At 38.2% G+C, this 24040-nt stretch overlaps 2 protein-coding genes across 4 annotated transcripts; one reads left to right on the top strand and one right to left on the bottom strand.

The window, feature by feature from the left end:
- Nucleotides 1-1162: 1162 nt before the first annotated feature.
- LOC146375747 (leukocyte surface antigen CD53-like) lies at nt 1163-22687 on the bottom strand. Of its 3 annotated transcripts, none has more exons than XM_084946782.1 (7): nt 22563-22687; nt 22053-22134; nt 18448-18636; nt 15751-15861; nt 15362-15469; nt 3384-3467; nt 1163-3167 (listed from the first exon to the last, which is right to left on the bottom strand). In XM_084946782.1, exons 2-7 carry the CDS (start codon nt 22113-22115, stop codon nt 3102-3104), a joined length of 621 nt encoding a protein of 206 aa, XP_084802908.1. In that variant the 5' UTR covers nt 22116-22134; nt 22563-22687; the 3' UTR covers nt 1163-3101. The 3 variants fall into 3 exon arrangements, with proteins under 3 accessions (XP_084802908.1, XP_084802909.1, XP_084802907.1); XM_084946783.1 differs by lacking the exon at nt 22563-22687 and adding an exon at nt 17793-17867 and having other exon boundaries at nt 22053-22549; XM_084946781.1 differs by lacking the exon at nt 22563-22687 and having other exon boundaries at nt 22053-22549.
- LOC146375748 (uncharacterized) lies at nt 10361-11699 on the top strand. The gene is made up of 2 exons (XM_084946784.1): nt 10361-11361; nt 11467-11699. The coding sequence occupies exons 1-2, from the start codon at nt 10437-10439 to the stop codon at nt 11559-11561; spliced, it is 1020 nt and encodes a 339-aa protein (XP_084802910.1). The 5' UTR covers nt 10361-10436; the 3' UTR covers nt 11562-11699.
- Nucleotides 22688-24040: the final 1353 nt, after the last annotated feature.

Here is a 24040-nt window from a genome sequence, read left to right as displayed (position 1 = left end):
GTCCTACGTCCATCAGCACGAACTATTGCATGTCCTCCATGTCCTGCCCGAAACCGGAAGTGACGTCATTTTGCGGAAATGTAGTTTTTTACTATCAGGGTCTTATGAGCCTATACTGGTGTTTTTAAAAGTTATGTTTGACTTTATGACTTTCTGTGTTGTTTCTGGGATGCTTAGGACTCAAATTGCACTGCTGGAAATAGTTTATTTTGATGAATATGCTGTTTTTTTTTGCAAATTTGCATTATAATATTTATTTTTGTTTTTCCTGCAGTATATAAAAATTGGTGTATTTCAAAAATAAAACTCTGAAGACACTCAAAATAAATTTCCTGTGGTGGGAAACCATTTTGTGCAATTTTTTTGTATTTACAGTTTTGAGGGATATACCTCTTAAATTTCTCTAACTAGAAATATATGTTAAAAAAACAAAAACGATTTTAAATTTTTTTGTAGTTTATTGCACTTTTTTGCAATTTATGTAATTACTATGCACTTAATGCAGACATATTATTAAAATTTGGACTATAATGATTGTATTGATGTATATCAACTTGAAATGCTCCCAAAAATGGCACTACAACATATAAAAAATATAATATAAGCTCTGGTGGACTTGGTTCTATGGTAGGTCTTAAAGGGTTAAATATGCCACTCCACAACAACACACTCAAAGGATGCCTGAAGCGAAAGAAGACAGCGATCATAAAAACATCTCAGGAGAAATTGTTGGAGACATCAATCAGGACAAATATCACACCACAGGAGGATGTTGTTAACATGCATTTCTCGCCATGCCAGACTGATAAATCTTCAGCGCAGACGCAAGCATCCTGTGTGGTTCTGCCGCCACAGAGATGCTTTTAAATAAACATCACCTTCATTATCAAAGCTTCCACATGGCCACAGGCATTACATTAATACCTGCCATGTAAGTCAAAAGACAGACACAGTGATCCAGATTGATGCTCATTGCACTAGCATCTAGAAATACATTTCTTCATTTCATGCAGTGCCGGTTCATAATTCAGAGATACCTACTTCTTCCTAATCCTACATAATACTCTAAATGATCATCATATTTTAAAGGTCCCACATACTTACCCTTAAAGGGTGATGAGTGGTTTTGCCTTTTTTTTTTTTTAACTTTGCGATGGTACTCTTCAAGACTCCAGCAACAAGACAAGACAACTTGCCTTTGGGATTGCATCAGGAAGGGGATCTCCCAAATCAGACATGTGGCACTGCTCTCATTGGTGACCCCTTGTGATAAGGGAGCAGCCGAAAGTAGCAGGAAACTACTCCCATGTCACCTTTAGCAGTTTAACTGTAAGCTGTATTTAGGTGTTTTCAGGGCTAAAAAGTTGCTCTCAGACAGCTGAAGCTGCTCTCCTTTTCAAAGCCAGCACAAAAATACATAAAAAGAAAGACAAAAAAACATTTAAGGGTGACAGATACGTAAAAAATTAAATTAAAAAAGAGCAAAAGAGAGAGAGAAAGAAAATCTGGAGGTACGCAAATATGTTTTTGGAGTATTGTAGTGTTTTTCTTGTTTTGTTTGATTGTTTTGTTTTTTGTTAGTGGAGTATGACGGATATAATGAGAAAAGAAGCTCTGGGAATTCAACTTAATTTACATAGTGCCAAATTACAACAACAGTTGCCTCAAGGCGATTTATATCGTAAGTTAAAGACCTTACAACAAAGAAAACAGAGAAAACCCCAGCAATCATATGACCCCCTGTGAGCAAATACTAAATACTTAAATACTCTAGGAGCAACAAGTAACCCAGCTGTCTAAAAGCAAAGTGCTCTAATGGGATGATATGGTACTATGAGGTCTTTAAGATAATTTGGGGCCAATAGTTGGGCCCTACCAAACAAGAACATCCTAAAAATACCAGAGATCTGTGGGTTGGGCTTGCATTCTGACTCATCTCTTAGAAAGTGTGCTGGCAGATAAGACAAACGGACACACACAAAAACCACCATAGATCACAATCAGCATATATATTATTTTATTAAACACATTAAGGGACCATACACAAGTTTAAATGCCCCTCTTTTCAAGAACTACTGGGAAATTCACAGGATAAATCAGCTGGATCAGCTAAACCAGAAAACACATAAACGTGATTAAATAAAGAAATCATAAAAAATTAAAACACTTCACAACTTAAAACTGAGACAACTGTGATGTCTTTATTACCACAGCACACCAGGTCATAGATAATTTGATCTTAATGGCACTACCTTAAGAACATTGCTGCAGTCAACTGAGAGTTTCGACCTCATTACAACATCATGCTAGTTCTTAACCTCAGTTACATCCACTTTGTCACTGGCAACCAAAGGTTAGTGTTAGGGGTGAGGGGTAAGCTTTTATCAGAAAAACTGTAATGCCTAAAAGTATGTGACTTCATTTGAAAAGTAACATTGTCTAGCTCCCAAAAATTTTCCTAATTAGCATGTGGCTAATACTAGTCAACTCACTGATGACCTGGCGGATGTTAAGAGGCTAAACAAGCCTACATGCTGGTTTTAGACAGTCTACCAAACTGAGCTGATAACAGTAGAAGATGGAAGATGCTCAGATTCACTTTAAAAACACCAGGATGTGACGTTAGCCAGGACTTTAATTAGAAGAGAAGCAGGACATTTCTAAGACAGGTGGTGTTGGCTAATTCTTACAGAAGAGGGGGTGAAATGTCAGTACTAAAAACCACTACACTACCTACAAGATTTTGAGTCCTTTTGCTATGGTTTTAGTCTATCTCAAGTCTAACATACAAGGAAGTGGTGAACACCCAGCACTCACAGGGAGAAAATGTCTTGACATCCTACAGGGTTGGAATAGTGCTAACACAATCATGTCATCACTATTTATCCAATTACATGTCTCCGTATCACATTTAATGATCTGTCACCTCATATGACATTCTTAATGGCGATAATCAGCTAGCTCCCTTTTTGACAGATGGAAATAGCAGCGGGTTTTTTGGTGTTCGGAACAGATTAATAAAAAGCTGAGATAGGGAAAAGCATCGTCTTGACATGTGGAAAGTATCTGTGAATTGCAGGTAGAGTTTCTCTGGACCTTTTTCAGTAACCCTGTCCACGTACAGCAAAGCAGCAAAAGAGAGGGAGGGTGATAGACATGCAAAGAAACTGTAAAAAAAAGAAGAGCAGAGAAAAAAAGTTGACAATATTCTGTTAAAATCTCATTAGCGAGAAAATGTTTGAGTTTACCCTAAAAATAAAAATAAATAAATAAAACAACCCCAACCCTAGACGAATCGCTGATCTGATGGATGTTAAGGTTTCCACTAGTGGACAACACCTGCTGCATTCCTAACTGGCTGCTGTAATGGGGAGAAACTGTACCTGTAAGATAAACATGGAGACCACTCCTGCCGCTGTGCTTAGGTAGTTTTTGGCAAACCAGTCCTGTAGTTTCTCAACACAACCCTGAAAGGCAACATTTTTATGTTTATCCTTTACTCATACACATTACGATACTAAGCATACGTGCAATTATACCTCAAGCACAAGAAGAGAAAAAGGGGAAAAATTCTCCATATGTTTAAGTGAGCAGTGCATGACAAAGTGTTCATATGAATGTCAGGAGCCGAAGTTTCCCACCAGATCAATGCATTCATTTATGCTGTCAGTGGTTTTATTGTTGAGTCTTACTGGTGTAGGTAGTGCATAACACAGAGTCCAAAATGGAAAACTGTGGCACAACATTGATAACTGATACCGCACACATATACTGATATCTGTGTAATCATTTATGCTTGATCCTGCTTGATCCTTGATCCTGGTACCTCAGAGATGCACGATTCCCTGGCATAACTCAGAAACGTGCACCTTAAAACAAATAACCCGCAAGCTACAAGGAAATAGAGTGTCACTAATTTAGATGATTTACACTGAAACCAGTTTATTTCTCTATACAAAAAAATAATTCCCCACAAAGGTAGCACATTTTACTCATCACTGACTGAAGAAATTAAGAACAAGCTTTTTTTTTTTTTTTTTGGGGGGGGGGTTCCCACATGGTAGCCAGACTGAGAGAGTCAGAGCTCGAGAAGCCAAGCATTTTTTCACCTGAACAAGTAATGTCTTCATGAATTTCTTCACAAATCAATTTTTAACCAACCAGCAGCTCTAACACAAAGTACACTGTTAGCCTTTGCAGTAATTTCCATAGCTTAGTACTGCAAAATCAACAGTAAAAAACTCTAAAGGATGTTAGCAGTTTAGTACTGTAATTTGCATGTCATTGTGGGAAAATTCCATGAGATTACATTATTTTTATGGTAACTCACTGTACTCATGGAAACAGCTGTAAAATACAGCAAATGTATTAATTGGTGATGTTACTGAGATTATATTATTACACCATCTGGATTTCTGTTGTTTTCTACTGTAGATCTAAGAGTAATTGCCTAAATCCTCATTCAGAGTGTATTACCATAAAATGCAATTCATTGTGAGAGTATTATGACATGTAAACTACAATATGCAGCATCATTTTTAACTTAAGGAGTAAGTTGCAGCTACACTAAAATGGAATTTCTTGAATTGAACCTCATATATTAATACATTTATTTGTTTATTCAAACAATGTGAAACATAATTACAGTCCACTTTGTATCAAACAACCAGTCTCACCCTTACAAAAAAGAATATTCAAGTATATTATAAGTAAACTTTAAAAACTTGAAAACAAGGAAGTATACTTTTAGTTCACTTTGTATGTACTTTTATAGATTTTTAGACCACATTACATTTAAGCATACTTTAAGTCCAGTTTGAAGTATATATATATATACAGAAAAGTATAAAAAAAATTAGTCTATACTTGTAGTATAGTAGTGCTTGTAGTATACTATGTAGTATGTAGAGTATTTGAAGTATACCTGAAGTATACTAAGAAGTACAACGAAATACCCAGCATGCATTGTAGTGTTTTAACTGTAAAATTAAAACAACTATGAAACAAATAATTGATGTTTTAAACAAGAATTTGTCACAAATTCTTGTGTAATGTCTTTTACCTTTTGAACAGAGTAAGTGGAATGAAAATAATTGTTTAAACCGTGAGTGAAAAGGGTTAATGGTTAATAAACCTCAACTCTCAAATCATTTTCTCACCTGTTTACAATATAACTCTGGTACTTGAACTATGAGTGTAGTTCTCTGCAAAGGAAGCCTTCTGATAGTTGGAACTATCATCTGACTGTTTGGGGAATGGAGTGATTTGTTACATGTGAAAAATATGTTTCAACTGGATTTTAATTACTATGTTTCAATCAGAAGTAAGCCAAATATAAACTAAAAAGTAAATTAACAGTATACTTGGAAGTTTAGTATTGTGTTAGAGTACAGTATATTTTAAGTATACTCTCATAGACTGGAAAGGACATTATGCTAGTACATTTATAGTGAACAAAAAGTACATCTAAAAGCTAATTTCAAGTATACTTCAATATACTAAAACGGGGGCCAATATAGTCCCAAGAAGCATTAGTAGTATACTTACTAGGTAACGTATACTTTTCCTTTCTATATGTTACATTTAGAGTAATGTTTAAAAGTTACTTCATTTAGCAGGGTGTAGCTTCTTTCTCTTCTTATTCTTTCTTATACTGGAACTTCATTTTTTTCTGCACAAGGTGGTACTTTTAAGACACCTCTGCCTAGCTACAGTGAACTAACCAAAAGTTCACTGAAAAGAATATGCTGTGGTCGTCATTTTACACAAGTTCAGGTGTCACATCCACAAACCTACACCACTAACCAGCATCAGTCCTACAACTTCACTCTTAAATTTAATAAATTCTGGGACAAGCAGAAACTGTATTTTTAGCGGTGCATTTTGTGGCAGGCCAGACTGCTATTAAATGCACTCTCCTATAGAAATAATTCCTTTGTAGCACCACTTTGTCTTGGTTCAGAAGAGATGTCCTGGATATACATGATAATGTAACACGGGTGTTTTTGTTTGTTCATGTTTAGCGCGTTGGGTTGTGTTTTTAAAGTGACTGTTACATTTTTAAAGCGTTTTATGCGACAGGTCTGTGAAGCACTTGTTACACATCTCAATCGGAGAGCCATAGCCGACACCACACCTTTACCTGACGTACAACGTGACATATGGCGCACACGTCGGGTATTCACTTTCAAAACAACAATGGCGGATAGAAGATAGTGATCGAGGCGGTTAATGCTCCTTTCGCTGGTTGCCAACCATCATTAAATAACAACAAGAAGAAAATATTGATCTGCTTTTCTTAGTTGTGCCCGTTTAAGACGCGATTCAGACTCAAACAAAGCTGCAAAGCAGGAGAACAACATGACCATCAACTATTCTGTGCCACAGTCCCAGTTTGCTGCAGCACAGATTGATGATGAGATGGTGGAAGAACAACAGAGACAATTTGCGAACCGTTAAGATGTAGTCAGAGGTAACTGGATGGAGTTCCGTCAGGTTAAATGCACAGTTGATTGGATTATATCTGAAGATTGTATACTATTCGTGACAACTCTGCTAGACTCCAAATTTCTCATCCAATTAATGCGGGAGTATCTCAAAAGTAAATGAAACATCTAAACTTAACACTTTTTCCCTAAAACTGACTGACATGGGACACATTAAAGTTGAATTGGAACCAGCTAATCAGTCTGAAGGTAAGTGTTTTTTCACTTATTCAAGAGAAGTCAGAAATGTGTTCTTATTACTGTTTGTTTTGACTTTTCTGCTACCGTGCCAGGTTATTTTCAATCAAATGCTAAGACAAAATGTCAATAGCTATGAATGTGGAGACTCAAAAGACTAGTTAGTAATAGTTGCCGATGAATTTATGAGACTTGATAGAAACATGGACGTTTGCAACAGGTGAATTGGCAAACTAATGAGGTTGCGCCCAAATGCTTAAAGCTGGTAAATGGTCAGTGTTTTCAGGTGTGCTTGTACTACCTGTACGGTGCGGGGTGCTAACTAAGTCAGGCTAAAGTCAGTCAATCGTCGAGCTCGAATATCTTTTCATTTTTGTGCACTGCTCACTTGTCTTTACTGTGCTTTTTGTCGGCACAGATTTTGTGTTTATTGAAGCCTTTTGTGAATAATTTTGATCATTTAAAAACTGGAAATTGGTCCCTATACTCTTATTTTGTTTTTGTTTTTTGTTTTTTTTGCATTGCATATGTCATTTTGGATAGGTAATTTGTCATTGAAGCTTTTGCAACTATGTTTACTTGTAAATTTTGTGGCTTCCGTGCACGGAAATTTATATTGTTCAGTTTGCATGTTAAAAGCCACAAACATGTAGCTAACTATAGGTTTTCCTGTGGAACTGAGAACTGTCCTGCCACGTTCAGAACATTTTCTGCCTTTCGTTCACATATGCATAGGAATCACAGAACAAGAACAGAGACCACTGAGGAGGAGTTCTATAAGTTCACTGGTTACCTCAGCTGTCAAGTTCCTGGATGTGGGTATGCTGCACAAAACTTCACAGGTCTTTGTGCCCATCTCAGATTTCACATCAAAGACGGGAAAGAAGTATTATGTCCATTTGAAGGCTGCTCTAAATACTTCAGTGTCCGAACATCATTTTCCAGCCATATTTCTCGAAAACATAAACAGACAGTTCAACAGTCAAGGCAACAAGAAATTGGTGAAATCATTCAAGAACTTTCACAGAATGATGTCTTAACGTACAATAAAGGTGTGTTGAGATCTGACAAAACAAGGAAGACATTTTTCAAAGAAAATTTCAGTTATGTGGAACCCACTCAATTTTTTTTAGGATCTGACAGTACAGGCAAACAGCGTTATTTTCAGTATGTGTCAATTAAAGAAACACTGAAGTCTCTCTTGAGACAACCCACAATATGAGAACAGTACAAACAGTCAAAACTGCGCCGATCACCAGACATGGTTTTAGAGGAAGTCTCAGACAGTCAAAATGTCAAGGATAATGCACTTTTACAGCACTATCCATCATCTCTTTCACTCATTCTCTACCAAGATGCATTTGAAGTGGTTAATCCATTAGGGTCTGGCAAAAAGAAACATAAAATCCTGGCAGTGTACATGACTCTAGGTGAGATCTTACCACACAACCAGTCCTCTGTTGATGCAATGCAACTTGTTCTGCTTTGCAGGGACACTGACTTCAAAACTTTTGGCCATAACAAAGTTTTGAAGTCTTATTGCAGACCTTAAAGATACGGAAGAGACAGGGGTTCTGGTGGAGGATGGAACCATAATGAAGGTAGCTTTGATAGCCATCTTAGGAGACAATCTGGGCTCCCACTGCATAGGTGGTTTCACTGAGAATTTCAGCTGCAGCAAACATTTTTGCAGATACTGCTTAATTGACAGGGAAAGCTTTATCAATGATCCACTATCACTTGGACAAAAAAGAATAGCTGATAAGTATAAGGACAGTGTTGAGGTCCTCTCTACAAGTGTCCACTTGGTTGTGAATGGCATTAAATTTGACTCCGTGTTTAATTCACTGAAGTATTTCCATGTGTGCTCTGGGTTACCTCCATGTTTGGGCCATTATTTATTTGAAGGAGTGGTTTCCAGTGACTTGTCACTATATATTGATACCCTTGTGCAAGTGGAAGGGCATTTCATATACAACCAGTTAAACAGAGCAATTGTACAGTTCAAACACGTAGGAAGTGATGCTTTAAGTAAGCCATGTGAGGTGAAAACAGGGCAGAGGCTGGGGGGTTCAGCAGCACAGAACTGGTGTCTTCTACGACTTCTGCCTCTGTACATTGGTGAAAAGATAAAACATCCTGTGGATAGTGAGGTTTGGCGGTTATGCCTTAAACTTAGAGACATTGTTGATCTTGTACGTGCCCCCAAAATAAGTCACAATGACATTGCCTACCTAAAGATACTGATAGAGGACTATATACATCTGAGACACAGTAGGTTTCCTGACAAAGCTTTAAAAGCTAAACATCACTATTTGTTACATTATGCAGAGCTTATCCTTCACTTTGGACCACTCATTCATTTGTGGACCCTTAGGTTTGAGAGCAAGCACTCGTATTTCAAAGCATGTACAAGAACAGTGCACAAGTTTGTCAACTTATGCAAGACTGACAGAACGGCATCAGTTACTGCAGTCCTACCTCTCAGTGGGCCAAATGTTTCCACCTACAGTTCAAATCATTGGAGAAGCAAGTGATTATAATCATCATCTTTACAACGCTGTCATTCAAGAAGCTGTGGCAAAAGCAGGCTGCACTAATCAGACCACTTTGGATGTGTCAGCAGTTGTCTACAAAGGTACCAAGTATGTCAAAGGCTATGTTTCCATTGTAGATGACACTGATGATGGCTTGGTTTTTGGGAAGATAGCTGTTATACTTGTTAACGATTCTGAATTGTACCTTGTGCTCGAGTTGCATCACTCAGTACTTCTCATTGACCTTGGACTTCACTGCTTGCGTTGCCCTACAGAAAGAAGTGTGTGTGTAAATGCTGACAGTCTGATGGATTATTACCCACTACCACTTTATAATATGGCAGGCCTTTTTGTTGTCTCCCTACACCATTCAGTTTCCTCTTAATTCTTTTTCAGGGATGGAAATTGAAGAGGAACTCACAAGCCTCCTGCCGGCACTAGACAGAGAGAAAATAATCTGCATTGTAGAACATCTGACGGACGTTATTGGTGTACAACAAAAAGTGATCTTTTGTTTGTGGAGGCGGAAGATCTCAAACCCTTTCTCACACCAATTCAAATACGTAAACTACTTCTTGCATTTAAAGGAGGTTTGTGTAGGTTCTGTACAACTCATAGACTTGAGTCTATGACTTGAAGGTCACTCATAGACTCATATGTCACTGATTAGCTTGATTAGCTTTTTTTTTTCTCTTTACCATACTACTCATGTACTTTGACAGTAAAATATTGAAGAGCGTTTTGGGGCTCACATTGTCTGGTAGATAATTAACACGGAAAAAATAAACAAAAGTAGACAAAATCTAACACCATTAACCTTTCATTGGTAGTGGTACAACTAAGGGTGGAAATTGTGACATACTGTAAAATATATTGTATTATGACTTTTCAATGCAAGACCTTGAGTTTGTAGTTCTTTTGCAGTCCTTGGATTGTTTCTTTTCATCTTCAGACAAGGTCCCCAAAACTGCCTTGCCGTTACTACTAAGTCCTAATTGTAGGGTTCATCTTTTAGTGAGGACATATTTGTTGACATAGTAGCTTTTTAAAGTAGCTTTTCCAATGATCTTTTTTTTTTTTTTTTTTTTTTTTTTTTGTTTAAGATGGCAACAGACCAGAGAACCTGAATGACACCATTACTCTGGAGCTTTGCCCTGCTGCATCAGCTGAAACATCAAGCCATCCACCTCACCCCTCCTCCTCCACGTCCACCACTATGTACAACCATTACTCCAGCTCTTGGGTCTCACACTTACAGATTCCTTGGGAAAGATTTCCACTCCGACTGTCGCATGCAATCACAAGAGGAGACAGAGGTCATCCAGAGGACAGGAGAAGTATGGTTAGAATTGTTGTAGAGGGCAAGCAAGTTCACTGCAGAAACCCTAAACGTGCATCTTGTGAAGAAGTTGCTGAAATCATTGTAAACAGATACCCTCAAACATTTGCAGATTTTACTGAAAAGGGAGAAAGACTGGGTTGTGGACATTATTCACTACTAAGAAGCATCAAATCTAGAGTTGAACATGTTAATCGAGATAATACAACACATAGACTTCGTCAAACAAAGAGAACCAGGAATGAGGAAGATTGCAGTCCCAACAGTAATGCAACCCCACCTAAAAAAGTTAGATGCCTTGTTGATAGCTATGGTTGTATTAATTGGCAGCCAGTTGAACTTCCTGAGGGGGAAACGCCAGCTTCTTTAGAGGAAAAGAAACACATCTTGTTTACAATTTTTAATTCACAAGGACCTGGAGCTGTGGAGAGACCTGATGTGGATGACTTCATGTGCCTCACATATATTTCTCAGCTTATCAACAGTTGTCTCTCACCTTCAGTAGCTGAAATTCAGGAGCAGTGGCCATTCTTGTTTACTGGGAAAGGTCTTTCGAACCACTTTTACAAACTCACAGCCATCGATATCAGTGAGCGCTTAGGTCAGGCCCTCATAACCAAAGGCAGAAGGATTATTAACTATTTCTCCAGCCAGAAGCTCAAATGGAAACTTGGTATAAGGACACTCATCCAGCAGATAGAAAGTGAGGGAGTTTTGACCAACAACAAGGTTGGCACAGCAGCCATACTTCTCATGGTGAAGTATGACAAGGAAGACGAAGACTCCCTCTTTGTCTTAGCAGATGTAAGCTTTTTTCATACAGCTCTAGGTTTAATGCTGTTGCTTGCTGTCCTGTTTTTTTTGTTGTTTTTTTTGTTACATAAAATGTCCTGGTCCTTTTTCTGGCACGAAACATCTACCAGGATGTTTCTTGAAGCAGAGAGCAACCTGCCAATCACCCCTAGGCTGATCATGCTTGGTAAGAAGTCATTTTTGAAATAGAGCTGATTAGACAATATTACAATTTCTGTTTGGCACAGGAGCTTTTCGTGGACACAGGTATCCAGTCTCTGTTTTGTTAGCTCAAATTTCTGTAATTTCCTTTATAAACCAAGGTTGTTGGACATGTGTCTCAGTGAATCCAGCTAAGTAACAATATCAAATTTCACATTACATATTACTGATCAACATGGTAGTCTAGCTACATTAACAGCAGAAATACTGAAGTCAATACTGTAAAGTTCAACAGCAGCACAAACTATAAACTCCAAAATAACCATACAGTTGATTCATCTCCGGTAATTTAATTGGGCTGAGTCTTTGTTAGGTGTGTTTAATGTGCAGAATAATTCCCAATTATGTGCAATTATAATATGTTAAAATGGACTTATGTACATAAGGTCACTGATAATTATCTGTACGTAGCTATTTGCTTTATGACTATCTAGACAGTGTGAAGAAGTGAAATATTGAAATTATTTTATGTTGCATAATGACAATGTTGCCCCTATGCATTTAAGGACAAAATTTAATGACCGCTACCTGCTGGATGGTGAGTGCAGAGGGGCGTGTAATTGTTGAGCTTGACAGAGAGAACACCTTTGCTGATGCGATGTCAGTCTTCTTTGGTTCATTCTATGTATTGAACCTGGAATACCAGGAGTCAGTGTGTGCAACATTGGAACTAATTCAGAGGTATGTTTGAACAGTTAGCTAATAGTGATAGATGATGAATAAATTATCCCTAAGTAACTCAACTTATTTCAAATCTCAACTTACTGTATGTTACTATTTATTATGGCATGTTTTAAGGTTTTTTTGTAAGGATAAACCCTGAAGAGGGAACAAAATGTACCTCCAATGTTGGGACAAGCAGAAAGACTGGGACCACTGTGAAGCGAAAGGTTGTTCACATTAACCCTCATGTCACAACTTTCCTCCAGCGGCTTACTGAATTTGAGTGGAAAACTTCAAATTAGATAACTGTTGTTGCCATTTATAGTGAATTTCTTATATAATTTAAGTGAACAATGTGTTGTTACCTGTGTCTCCACAGACGATCCATGGCCCATGCTTTCTGGACATTTACACGAGTCGAACAACAATGAAGACAAGCTCTCTCGCCATCTTGCAAGAAGCTGTCTCTGTCCAATAGGTTTTTTTTCCTTCTTTTACCCATTTGTTAAAAATTATTTCAGCTACTTACACTTTAATTGTCACATGTATTGGCTCACCCTACAAATCAATGAACTCAGTCCACAAAGCAAGGTCAGGGTTCAGTGCAGGTCAGTCAAGTTCCTTCACACCACACATGCTCATCCATGTCCTTGTGAACCCTGCTTTGTGCATTGATTTGGTGGTGTGAGCCAGTATTTTGGACAAAGTGTATATAAAGGCAGAAGTGTGGGGCTTGATATTATATTCATTACAATTTAGTTTATTTGTATGGTGCCAACTTCACATTGTAGGTTTAAGACCCTACAAAATATAACTAAGAAAACCCAACACTTGAGCATATGTTGTCTGCCATGATATGGATATGACATAATATCGTTATTGTTTGTATTTTAACTCAAAAGTACAGTTTTTAAATTTAATGTTGCTGAAACAAGAAAAAAAAAATAAAAAATCTATCTGATCGAGAAATCACTCATCTTTGGAAAAGAGAGTTTATTACAGAGAAATGGCTCTTTCCAAAATAAAAGCTATACTATACGCTTTTTCTGGGCTATATTCTCAGCAGCATATTAAACATATCAGGTCCCCATAAGGAGAATCATGTGCTAACGGCTGTCTAAATGACTCGGGTAAAGTTTGTAGCATGCGTGCTTGTTGTTTTTGTTTGCTTCCACTTGTCTTTGCACTAGGATGATGTCAGCGTAAATGTGCACTCATATTCGTTGTGTTCCCACTAGTGCTGTCAGCGTTAATCTCGTTAAAATGACGTTAACGCCATAACGTGGCAAATCTCCCTTAACGAGTTACTGCAGATCGCCCCGTGCGTGGGGCTGGACGGCGTCAACACGTTAACGAGCTAACTGCGCTAACGCACTAGTTCCCACCAATGTAATTGAGCATTGCGTGGGACATCCGACATACTGTTTTACTTTTGTCCATGACGCGCTTACCTTCAGGGTCATGCTTCACACAAAAACCAAAATAGTTCCAAATGCCAAACGATCTGAATGACGGTGGGGGAGGTTCAATTTCGGGTAGCGTTGAGGCAATTGCCATGTTGCAACGATCTTAGCTTCTGTCTCGCTAGCTTGCCCCCCTCCCACACACACACACAAGAGCACGCTGCGCTCAGTGGATCTGTGCTCGACAGTGCAGCCTAGGCAGAGTAGTGGAACTCAGATCCACTGAGCTCTCAACACAGACAGCATCGTCAGAAGAAAAGTTGATCAAATAAATTTAAAAATTTGTATTGTTCGATACATATGCATACCGAACCAAAAGCACTGTATCGAACGGTTCAATACCGATACAAGTATTGTTGCACCCCTAATATATATATTTATATATATATATATATATATATATATATATATATATATATATATATATATATATATAAATAATATATATATATATATATATATATATATATATATATATATATATATATATATATATATATATATAAATAATATATATATATATAAATAAAAATACATATAAATAAATGATACATTTTTTTTTATACAATACAATTTTTTTTTGGAACCTTGCAGTCTCTTACAGTATGTTACTGTTTCCTGAAATTACGGTAAATTATGACCTGTTAAACAGTAAATGACCGCCTGTAGGATCACCGTATCCTCTAGCAGAGATGAATATTTTTGGTACTGATGATGCGTGATAACGGTAAGTTACTGGTAAATATATTGCAGTTTATTACCTTGCAGCGGGCTTACAGTGACATACCGTGAATAAACGGTAGTATACCAATTTCTTAATCACAGTATGATGTTACTTTGTTGACGTAATTTACGACATAACGACATAACGGCGTCACTCGCCAGTGAGATACCATAAAAAAAGCTACGGTGCGTTACCATAATTTGTCCAGGAGTATTATACCACAACAGCAAAAAGCGGTATCATCCTGCAGAACGGTAAGCTACCGTAACACGGCGTCACGGTATGACGCTGGCAACAGTGACGCCAGTATGTTACCGTAAAGTGGAGACAAAATTCCTCCACAATGATGTGAGAGAATGATAAAGCCTTCTAAATAAAGACTAAAAGACCTTGCAGTATAATTAAAACGTCATTACCAGTGAAACATTAAAGAGAAACCAGATTAACCAGATCATAAAAACACTGTTATTAGAACTGTAAGTCAGATGAAATGAACGATTGTAGATTTTTTCAGTTTGTTTCACAACTGAATGTTGGTCAAATTCATATGTTTGTGTAAGACAATGTGGGATGTGTTTAAGCGTTATCATTACAGAGAGCAGATCTGGAATTGGGGTTTAGCTTTAAACAAACACAAACTATATTGGTTGAAGTTTGGAATTGTTATTGATGAATTAATATGCTGTAATTTATCTGAAAGCAACATTCCCAAATTCTTAATGTATATCCAAAATGGAAATTGTTTTTATCGTCTCATGAAACTCCTGTGTTACCTTTTTTCTGGAACAACTACTACTTCACCTGTTCTTTTGTCTACTTTGAAAATCTTTTTTCAAACATCCCTTTTTCTGCTACGTTCTTTGTTAAACGTGTGTTCACCTCAATAAAACTAAACTCTTTTAAAAACAGTGTTTTATGGTTTGATAATGTAAACTAACCTCTTGCCAGTTGGGCTGGTCAGTGACATTACAAGGGTCCAGAGTACAACAGGATATTGGGACATTTCCCCCCCAGTCTGCCACACCGTGGACTCCACAGCACTTAAACTGTACAAAACACAACACTCGGGTTCAGTGGAGTAAACATGTCTGCTATCTGAGCAGGGAAAGGCACAAAATGATTTCCTATTCTGTTTATATCCAGTTCCATATACTTATTCTCTAACTCAATATTCATAGTATTACATTTAAAGCTACAAGTTTCTACTTCAATGAGCCTGTTTTTCTGAGTTTGATGATTCAGTGTTAATATGAGCAGTGTTTAGCTTTAAATGGTGGAGCAGGACATGCATGATTAATCTGACAGAGGAAAGCAGCTTATCATTTACCAGATACTGGATGGCATCAAAGTCATCTTTGAGTGTCTGATTTTCTCCTGGACCCGATATCTTGTAGACCTCCAAGCTGTGCATCAGATCTTTCTCAAAGTATGTGCCAATCTGCATGACAGAAAGGAAGCGAAAGAACAGAAATATACTGGAGCCTACTGGACATGAACAAAAACAGTGTTTAGATACAAGTGGGGATAAATACCAGTACCAAATCAAACCAAACAAGCAAAAAAGTCAAAAAAATGCGAGAACATATGCCGTAAGTCTGGAGAATGAACTTAGCTCCTTGGTTAAATTAATATGTCCATCTACATAGAAACTAAGTATACAACACTTCAGTATGTGATGGACTCTTTCTTCAGCTTTTCTAGTATTGTAATAACAGGCCAATCAATGTGTCTGAGATGTGGCACTCAACAGATTCTCAATCTAAGTGTCTGTGAAGGTTCTCAGTCATCCAGGTCATCGTAGTCAAAGGAGCTTGCAAAGAAAAGCGTCTGGACTTCTTTAAGTTACTTGAAGACGTTTCACCTCTCATCCGAGAAGCTTCTTCAGTTCTAAGGTCAAATGGTGGAGAGTCCCAGATATAAACCTAATGCGAGTATCCCCCCACAGAGGGACAAAAGGACCCCCTGATGATCCTCTAATCGCCTGAGCCAAGGTGTGAAACTGGGTGTGGGTCCCAATCAGCCAGAGTTTCGGGTGTGTTCATTGTGAAACCTGGCCCCACCTTATCATGCGAATTCCTGAGGTCAGATGGCCCAGGATGTGGGTGGGCATTAAGGCGTCTGGGAAGGGATCTCAAAACTGGATTATAGATGGCAGAGAGTTGGTGTCGTAAACCCCCGCCTCTGTTCAAAGATGGTCGCTCACAGTGGACAGATGGTTTGAAAGAGGAGTGAAAGAAGCCATCTATGTCTATGTATGTAACATAAAAAATTCTCAATCTAAGAAATAATTCCACAACAGTAAAGACGATAATAGAAGTATACCCTTGTTTTGAAGTAGTAAACTTTGAAACTTTATTTTTTCATTTCCAACTTTAAGCATACAGTTTTTATGTTTTGGTGGCTGTTAAAATTAAAGTTATATTTAAATAAATTGTACAAAATACCTGACCAAACCTGAAGACCCAGTGGCAATATTTGCTTTGGATAGGACTTTAATTCAGTCCAGTTCCATGTTGTCCTGTTTACTACACTATAAGTAGCAGCAGTGCACTGGTTACTAGCAGAAGAGCTGGAGGAAGCTAACAGCACTTAGTTTTTCATGAATGCAATGCTAACAGCTTGTCTTTTTGTATATTGTGCTTTATGCTTAACTACAAATGCGGTGAAGTGAGCTGACACGGCTAACTCACCCTATCACTTTCTGCTACTTGTGTCTCTTAATACTTGCCGGGAAGCTTTTGTTCCACTTAAGGTAACACTATGTGACAATAAGTAGAATAGGTGGTTCAGATTATGTAGCACAGGTGGTTTTATCAATGGCTTCACCAGTCTGCAAACCCTAAACTGCCCCTTATGCTTCACTGGCATGTAAATATGTGCAAAATAGATTTTAAAAAGAGCCTACAAGTGTGTGAATGATTGAATCTGGTTCGTAGTGTAACAACACTCTAAGACATTTATGAGACTAAACAATTTAATAGAATTCACACCTAGTTTTGATGTCAGCACTGGATGTGGGCATCATGGTAACTTGGCATTAGAGGGGTAATCATCATGGGACAAAAAACAACCACTCAATAGGCCATGTGAACTTGATAGCAGCATGAACCAAGCTAGACAGCTTATAGAGGTGAATAAAGTGCATAGATTTTCTTTATTATGGTTCTGTTGCCATTATTTGATACATTTTATGCTACAAATTTTGTCAAAATATCAAACCCGATATTGTGCTACACATAAAGTAATCATTCTTTTCCTCTGGTTTTGGTATCACAACTGGAAAAAATTGGATTGGTGTACTTCTAATAGAAACCTTTAAATAACCTGGTATATGTATACACATATGGATACAGATAGTGACTGTCCTACCTCTCTGTTGTAGACAAAAAACACACAGGCCATGGCCAGCTCCACAGATATCAGGAAGGACAGCAGGACATAAAACTGTGTGGGTGAAAATGGGACACCACATGACTACATTTCACAACAAAAGTCGCCTTGAGGCGACTTTTGTTGTGATTTGGCGCTATATAAATAAAATTGAATTGAATTGAATCTTCTCAGCTAATTTCAGTGTACTGTATTTGCATTCATTCAAACTAAATGCAAAGCTCATTAAAAGCATAGTTATGCTAATTTAATAATGGATTGTATTTATATAGCGCTTTTCGGTGCCCTCAGAGCGCTTTACAATTCCACTATTCATTCACTCTCACATTCACACACTGGTGGAGGCAAGCTACAGTTGTAGCCACAGCTGCCCTGGGGCAGACTGACAGAAGCAAGGCTGCCATGTCACGCCATCAGCCCCTCTGGCCAACACCAGTAGGCGGTAGGTGAAGTGTCTTGCTCAAGGACACAACGACCGAGACTGTCTGAGCCGGGGCTTGAACCGGCAACCTTCCGTTTACAAGACGAACTGCCAACTCTTTGAGCCACGATCGCCTACTATAAAATTTATTTTTATTTTATAGTAGCTCATTAAAAATCTCTGGGCGACATTGAGTCACTGCTTCATACTCACGCTTATGAGCATGCAGCGGTTCTCCCTCATGCCTCCAACCACTCCCAAGTAGCACACACAGGTGGCAATGGTACCAGTGACCACCAGAGTGTTGGCAGGGTAGATTGGCCAGAAGGAGGTGACTAGAGAGGCAAACCTGGAGTGCATCGTCATGAATTCACCAAAGGCCACCACAAAGGCGTTGCTTAGCTTCACCATAGCAAACAAACACACATACACACATAAATAGGACAAGAGACACGTCACATTATTATTCTGAATTTGAGTCTACAGGGAGTGCAGAATTATTAGGCAAGTTGTATTTTTGAGGAATAATTTTATTATTGAACAACAACCATGTTCTCAATGAACCCAAAAAACTCATTAATATCAAAGCTGAATGTTTTTGGAAGTAGTTTTTAGTTTGTTTTTAGTTTTAGCTATTTTAGGGGGATATCTGTGTGTGCAGGTGACTATTACTGTGCATAATTATTAGGCAACTTAACAAAAAACAAATATATACCCATTTCAATTATTTATTTTTACCAGTGAAACCAATATAACATCTCCACATTCACAAATATACATTTCTGACATTCAAAAACAAAACAAAAACAAATCAGTGACCAATATAGCCACCTTTCTTTGCAAGGACACTCAAAAGCCTGCCATCCATGGATTCTGTCAGTGTTTTGATCTGTTCACCATCAACATTGCGTGCAGCAGTAACCACATCCTCCCAGACACTGTTCAGAGAGGTGTACTGTTTTCCCTCCTTGTAAATCTCACATTTGATGATGGACCACAGGTTCTCAATGGGGTTCAGATCAGGTGAACAAGGAGGCCATGTCATTAGTTTTTCTTCTTTTATACCCTTTCTTGCCAGCCACGCTGTGGAGTACTTGGACGCATGTGATGGAGCATTGTCCTGCATGAAAATCACGTTTTTCTTGAAGGATGCAGACTTCTTCCTGTACCACTGCTTGAAGAAGGTGTCTTCCAGAAACTGGCAGTAGGACTGGGAGTTGAGCTTGACTCCATCCTCAACCCGAAAAGGCCCCACAAGCTCATCTTTGATGATACCAGCCCAAACCAGTACTCCACCTCCACCTTGCTGGCGTCTGAGTCGGACTGGAGCTCTCTGCCCTTTACCAATCCAGCCATGGGCCCATCCATCTGGCCCATCAAGACTCACTCTCATTTCATCAGTCCATAAAACCTTAGAAAAATCAGTCTTGAGATATTTCTTGGCCCAGCCTTGACGTTTCAGCTTGTGTGTCTTGTTCAGTGGTGGTCGTCTTTCAGCCTTTCTTACCTTGGCCATGTCTCTGAGTATTGCACACCTTGTGCTTTTGGGCATTCCAGTGATGTTGCAGCTCTGAAATATGGCCAAACTGGTGGCAAGTGGCATCTTGGCAGCTGCACGCTTGACTTTTCTCAGTTCATGGGCAGTTATTTTGCGCCTTGGTTTTTCCACACGCTTCTTGCGACCCTGTTGACTAATTTGAATGAAACACTTGATTGTTCGATGATCACGCTTCAGAAGCTTTGCAATTTTGAGACTGCTGCATCCCTCTGCAAGATATCTCACTATTTTTGACTTTTCTGAGCCTGTCAAGTCCTTCTTTTGACCCATTTTGCCAAAGGAAAGGAAGTTGCCTAATAATTATGCACACCTGATATAGGGTGTTGATGTCATTAGACCACACCCCTTCTCATTACAGAGATGCACATCACCTAATATGCTTAATTGGTAGTAGGCTTTCGAGCCTATACAGCTTGGAGTAAGACAACATGCATGAAGAGGATGATGTGGACAAAATACTCATTTGCCTAATAATTCTGCACTCCCTGTATGTGGGTTTGCCTATATGGACTAAAACTGAATTTACACTCAAAATCAAGAAAGTTTGGATTTTAATTTGTGAGCAGAGAAATTGCGCACATTTACTCTCCCAAATAAAAAAACAGCAGACGTCTGATGTTAGACAGAATCGTCAACTTATGACACACTGACTCACATCTAGAGTGAAGTAAACACTATATATGCAACTAGGAAAACGATACAGTTCTCACAGCTTTGTATTTATTTCTATTTATTTATGAAATGTTGCCTAGAGCCTCATTTTTGATTTGCTTTATATACAGAAAGTCATTTCCATCATAAACTAAACAAAATGGTGCATTAACATTTACAAGACATGAAACGTTGTGTTTGGCCCCGAGACCCACCATAAAATACTGAACATGTTGTAAAGACAAATAAGAAGACTGACAACTGATTTATGGAAGTAGCTAAAGAGATATTTACACAAGACACACACTGTACAATTTAAGCTGCTTGTATTCAGTATACTAATTTATATGTCTTTGCATAGTCGAAAAAAGTGTATTTTTACTTTTATTTTTTTTTTGTTTGTTTAGTTTTTGTTTAGATTAACATTGCACATAATTCATAATAAGCTTGTAACATGCATTACTACAGACTAACCCGGCTAATCTTGTTTTTTGTTTTTTTTTCTAGAATTAAAATGAAACACTGGAGCATTACGGGTGCATTACAGAGGTCCCTCGCTACAACGCGGTTCACCTTTCTCGGTCTCGCTGTTTCGCGGATTTTTTTGTGCAATTTTGCATGCTTTTTTTTTTTTTTTTTTTTTTTACAGCGTATTGTGTTCTGCGTTCTGATTGGCTGTAGACCAATCAATCTCATGCCGTGTCTCCTGTACAGTACATAATGCGTTCAGCTTGTCAAATTTACCTAAATCTTCGATCGCTAGCAGTGTGACTCTGAAGTACTGTACTGTATGTTTGTTTGCAAGTTTTCTCCAACAAACACAAAAATATCGACGAAACGTTTTGCACCGTCAAAGGCATCTGCGGGTGCCTTTGGTTTCATTCTAGAATACTGGACTTCTTTTTCTACGAAGGTTTGAACTTTTAGAGTGTTTAAACCATTGAGAAAAGTGGGGAAATGTCCGAGCCTGTCGGAGAAAAGTGTATAAAGTGTGTAGTAAGGGGTTTTACAGCCATAAAACATCTATAATAATTGTTGTTTTTTAAAGTTAGATACCTCGCGGATTTCGCCTATTGCGGGTTATTTACTATCGTGATAAACGAGGGACCATTTTATTTCCATCACAAGTAAAAATTTTGAACGTTTGATCGGAGCCTAAAATGGTACTTTAATCCCCTCTTGTGGTCAAACGCAATCAAGTGCATGCCTGTGGAAATTAAATGGTGCTCCTGACTGATAACAATTGCAAATGAATGCTCAATGTTCAGGAACTGTGGCACCACATTTAGAAGTAGAAGGTAGTTCCAGCTGCTCCCTTATTTCCCAAGGGCTGGTCACAGCAGATGGATATGCATGTTTATGTGGCACAGATTTTACCCCGAATGCCCTTCCTGACACAACACTCCCCCATTTTGTTGGACAAGGTAGGCAACTACTATCTGTCTATCTATCTATAACTATTTACCATAATGTGTATCTATAAATGCGTATACTGTACAGTGTATACTGTAAGTGTGCTATGTCATCTGACTGGAACTGGTAATTCACAGTTACATGACAACCCATGTTTTCTGTAGTCTGCGTGGGTCTCTTACCCCAACGTACCTACCCAGCAGAGGAAGTGCAGAGCTGTCACCAGAGATTTCAGGCAGTTCACACAGGCGCTAGTCATCCTTACTGATAATCTTCCTCTGTCAGAGTTTGTCACATTTATTACCATAAAATACAAAATGACACTTTAGATTAGTCTCACTAATGGGCTTAAATGTTTGAGACATAATACTGCTATAGACAGTTACTGTTTACAGTACAGTTTTGTTTGATGTGACAACACTGACCCTTAAGTCACAATGGACACCTGTGCTCTGTTTAGGCTCCTGTTAATCATTGTTATCTGCTCTTATCTCCACATTAACCATTTGTTGCAAGTTTGTATCTAAATGTGATTGTGTGACAGCAGCTCACAGCACAACACAAAACCTTCACTTGTAACCAAATTTCCATATCTTGTGCTTCCTAATTTATTACAAACATGTAAATAAATTCAAATGACATGATAAATTCAGACACTAATTTTGTGGTTGAGATAACAAACCAATTGAATAATCTAAGGACCTACCTTGACTAATCTGTATCCAGCAATATCTCTGTGACAGACGTGTGTGAGCAGTAGCCCAGCGTTGCTTCTCTCATTGCCAGGGTTAACTAACAATAAGGAGGAAGGAAAACTAACTAAAAGGGTGTGGAAGGGCAGTTGACATACTGGGTGTATCTACCCAGTATGTTTAGTAACAACATTAAAGAGGAGGGGCATTCACACCTGGCAAGAGAGAGGTCTGTAATAAAATACATTTTGAAAAAATAACAAAACTGTTGAAAGACAGTTGAATTTACTTTGAAAAACACTAACCATATCACAGTCTCAGGTGAAGCAGATTTTCATCAATGACCTCTTGAATTTTGCTGGACTCATTTTTTGCTTACCATGGCATCATGCTACCACTTTGCTTCACTGCAGAAATGCAATTAGTCAGAGGCTAAAATTGGAATTTCCAGGTAGGAGATCGATGAAATCTATTGTAGCAGATTCTTTTTCGTTTACAGTCTGCAATCAGGTGGCTTGTGCGCTTGATGACATTTAATGCTCTCTGTGGACTTATTCAGTTGACTTCAACAATAGATAATTAAGATGCTACATAAATGATCAGAATTACTTTCCAACCCCTAGTCAGTATAAATCTAGTATAAATGCGATTGGAAAACTTGTACAGTAAGCAGATGGGACAGTGAGGTGATCATCTTGCATGATACTGCTGTGGATCTATAATATGTTATACAGTGTTGGGTCTGCGCTTCCACAGGCCCCGCTGGTTTAGAAACTTATTCCTGTTAACAAAACAAGGAAGCAAGACAAACAGCTTTAACCGGTTTTTACTTGCTAGCAAGGGAGGCTGGTCGGAACCAGGCTCTAGGAGCTAAACGCTCCTCACCTGTCTCCTAGCCAACTTCAAATAAACAGCCTTCCTTGCCGCCTTTTATTGAAAACAGTTACAGTACACATAAGCACCACACATTGTAAAAAACCCCTATGGTTCTAAGAGATAAGGTACTGTGTGTGCATGTATGCATGTGAGTGTATGTGTGGGGGTGCGTTTGTGTGACCTCCTGCCCACAAAAGGGTCATAAAGGCAGGAAGCTTACTAAACAACAAAACAGAACCCTTACATAGGATGTCCCATAATAAACCACTACAGCCTCCCCCACCGTTCAACAGTCTGGGGAGGTCAACAGAAACAAATGTCTTTGATCCTATAGTTTGAACCAAGACTTACAAATTTAAGTAACACAATGACAACATTTAACAATTTGACTCCAACATACAGTACAGATACAATACAGGAACTTTCAGTTTTTTGTCCTAAAACATTCATTATGGTATTTTCACTTCTATTTGTTGCCCACCATGTTTGTAGTGTAACTAATATTTCCTGATTGATAAGTCAGGATGTCAAGTATCATTTCAAAAATGTGAACAAATGTTTTTTTGTTTTTGTTTTACAATACTTTTAAGTCACCTTGTCCAAAATGTACATGACT

This window comes from Perissodus microlepis, chromosome 12 (genome assembly GCF_051167445.1).
Source record: "Perissodus microlepis isolate ML-2025 ecotype Zambia chromosome 12, ASM5116744v1, whole genome shotgun sequence".
Lineage (NCBI taxonomy): Eukaryota > Metazoa > Chordata > Actinopteri > Cichliformes > Cichlidae > Perissodus > Perissodus microlepis.
This window is presented reverse-complemented; position numbering and strand designations above follow the sequence as displayed.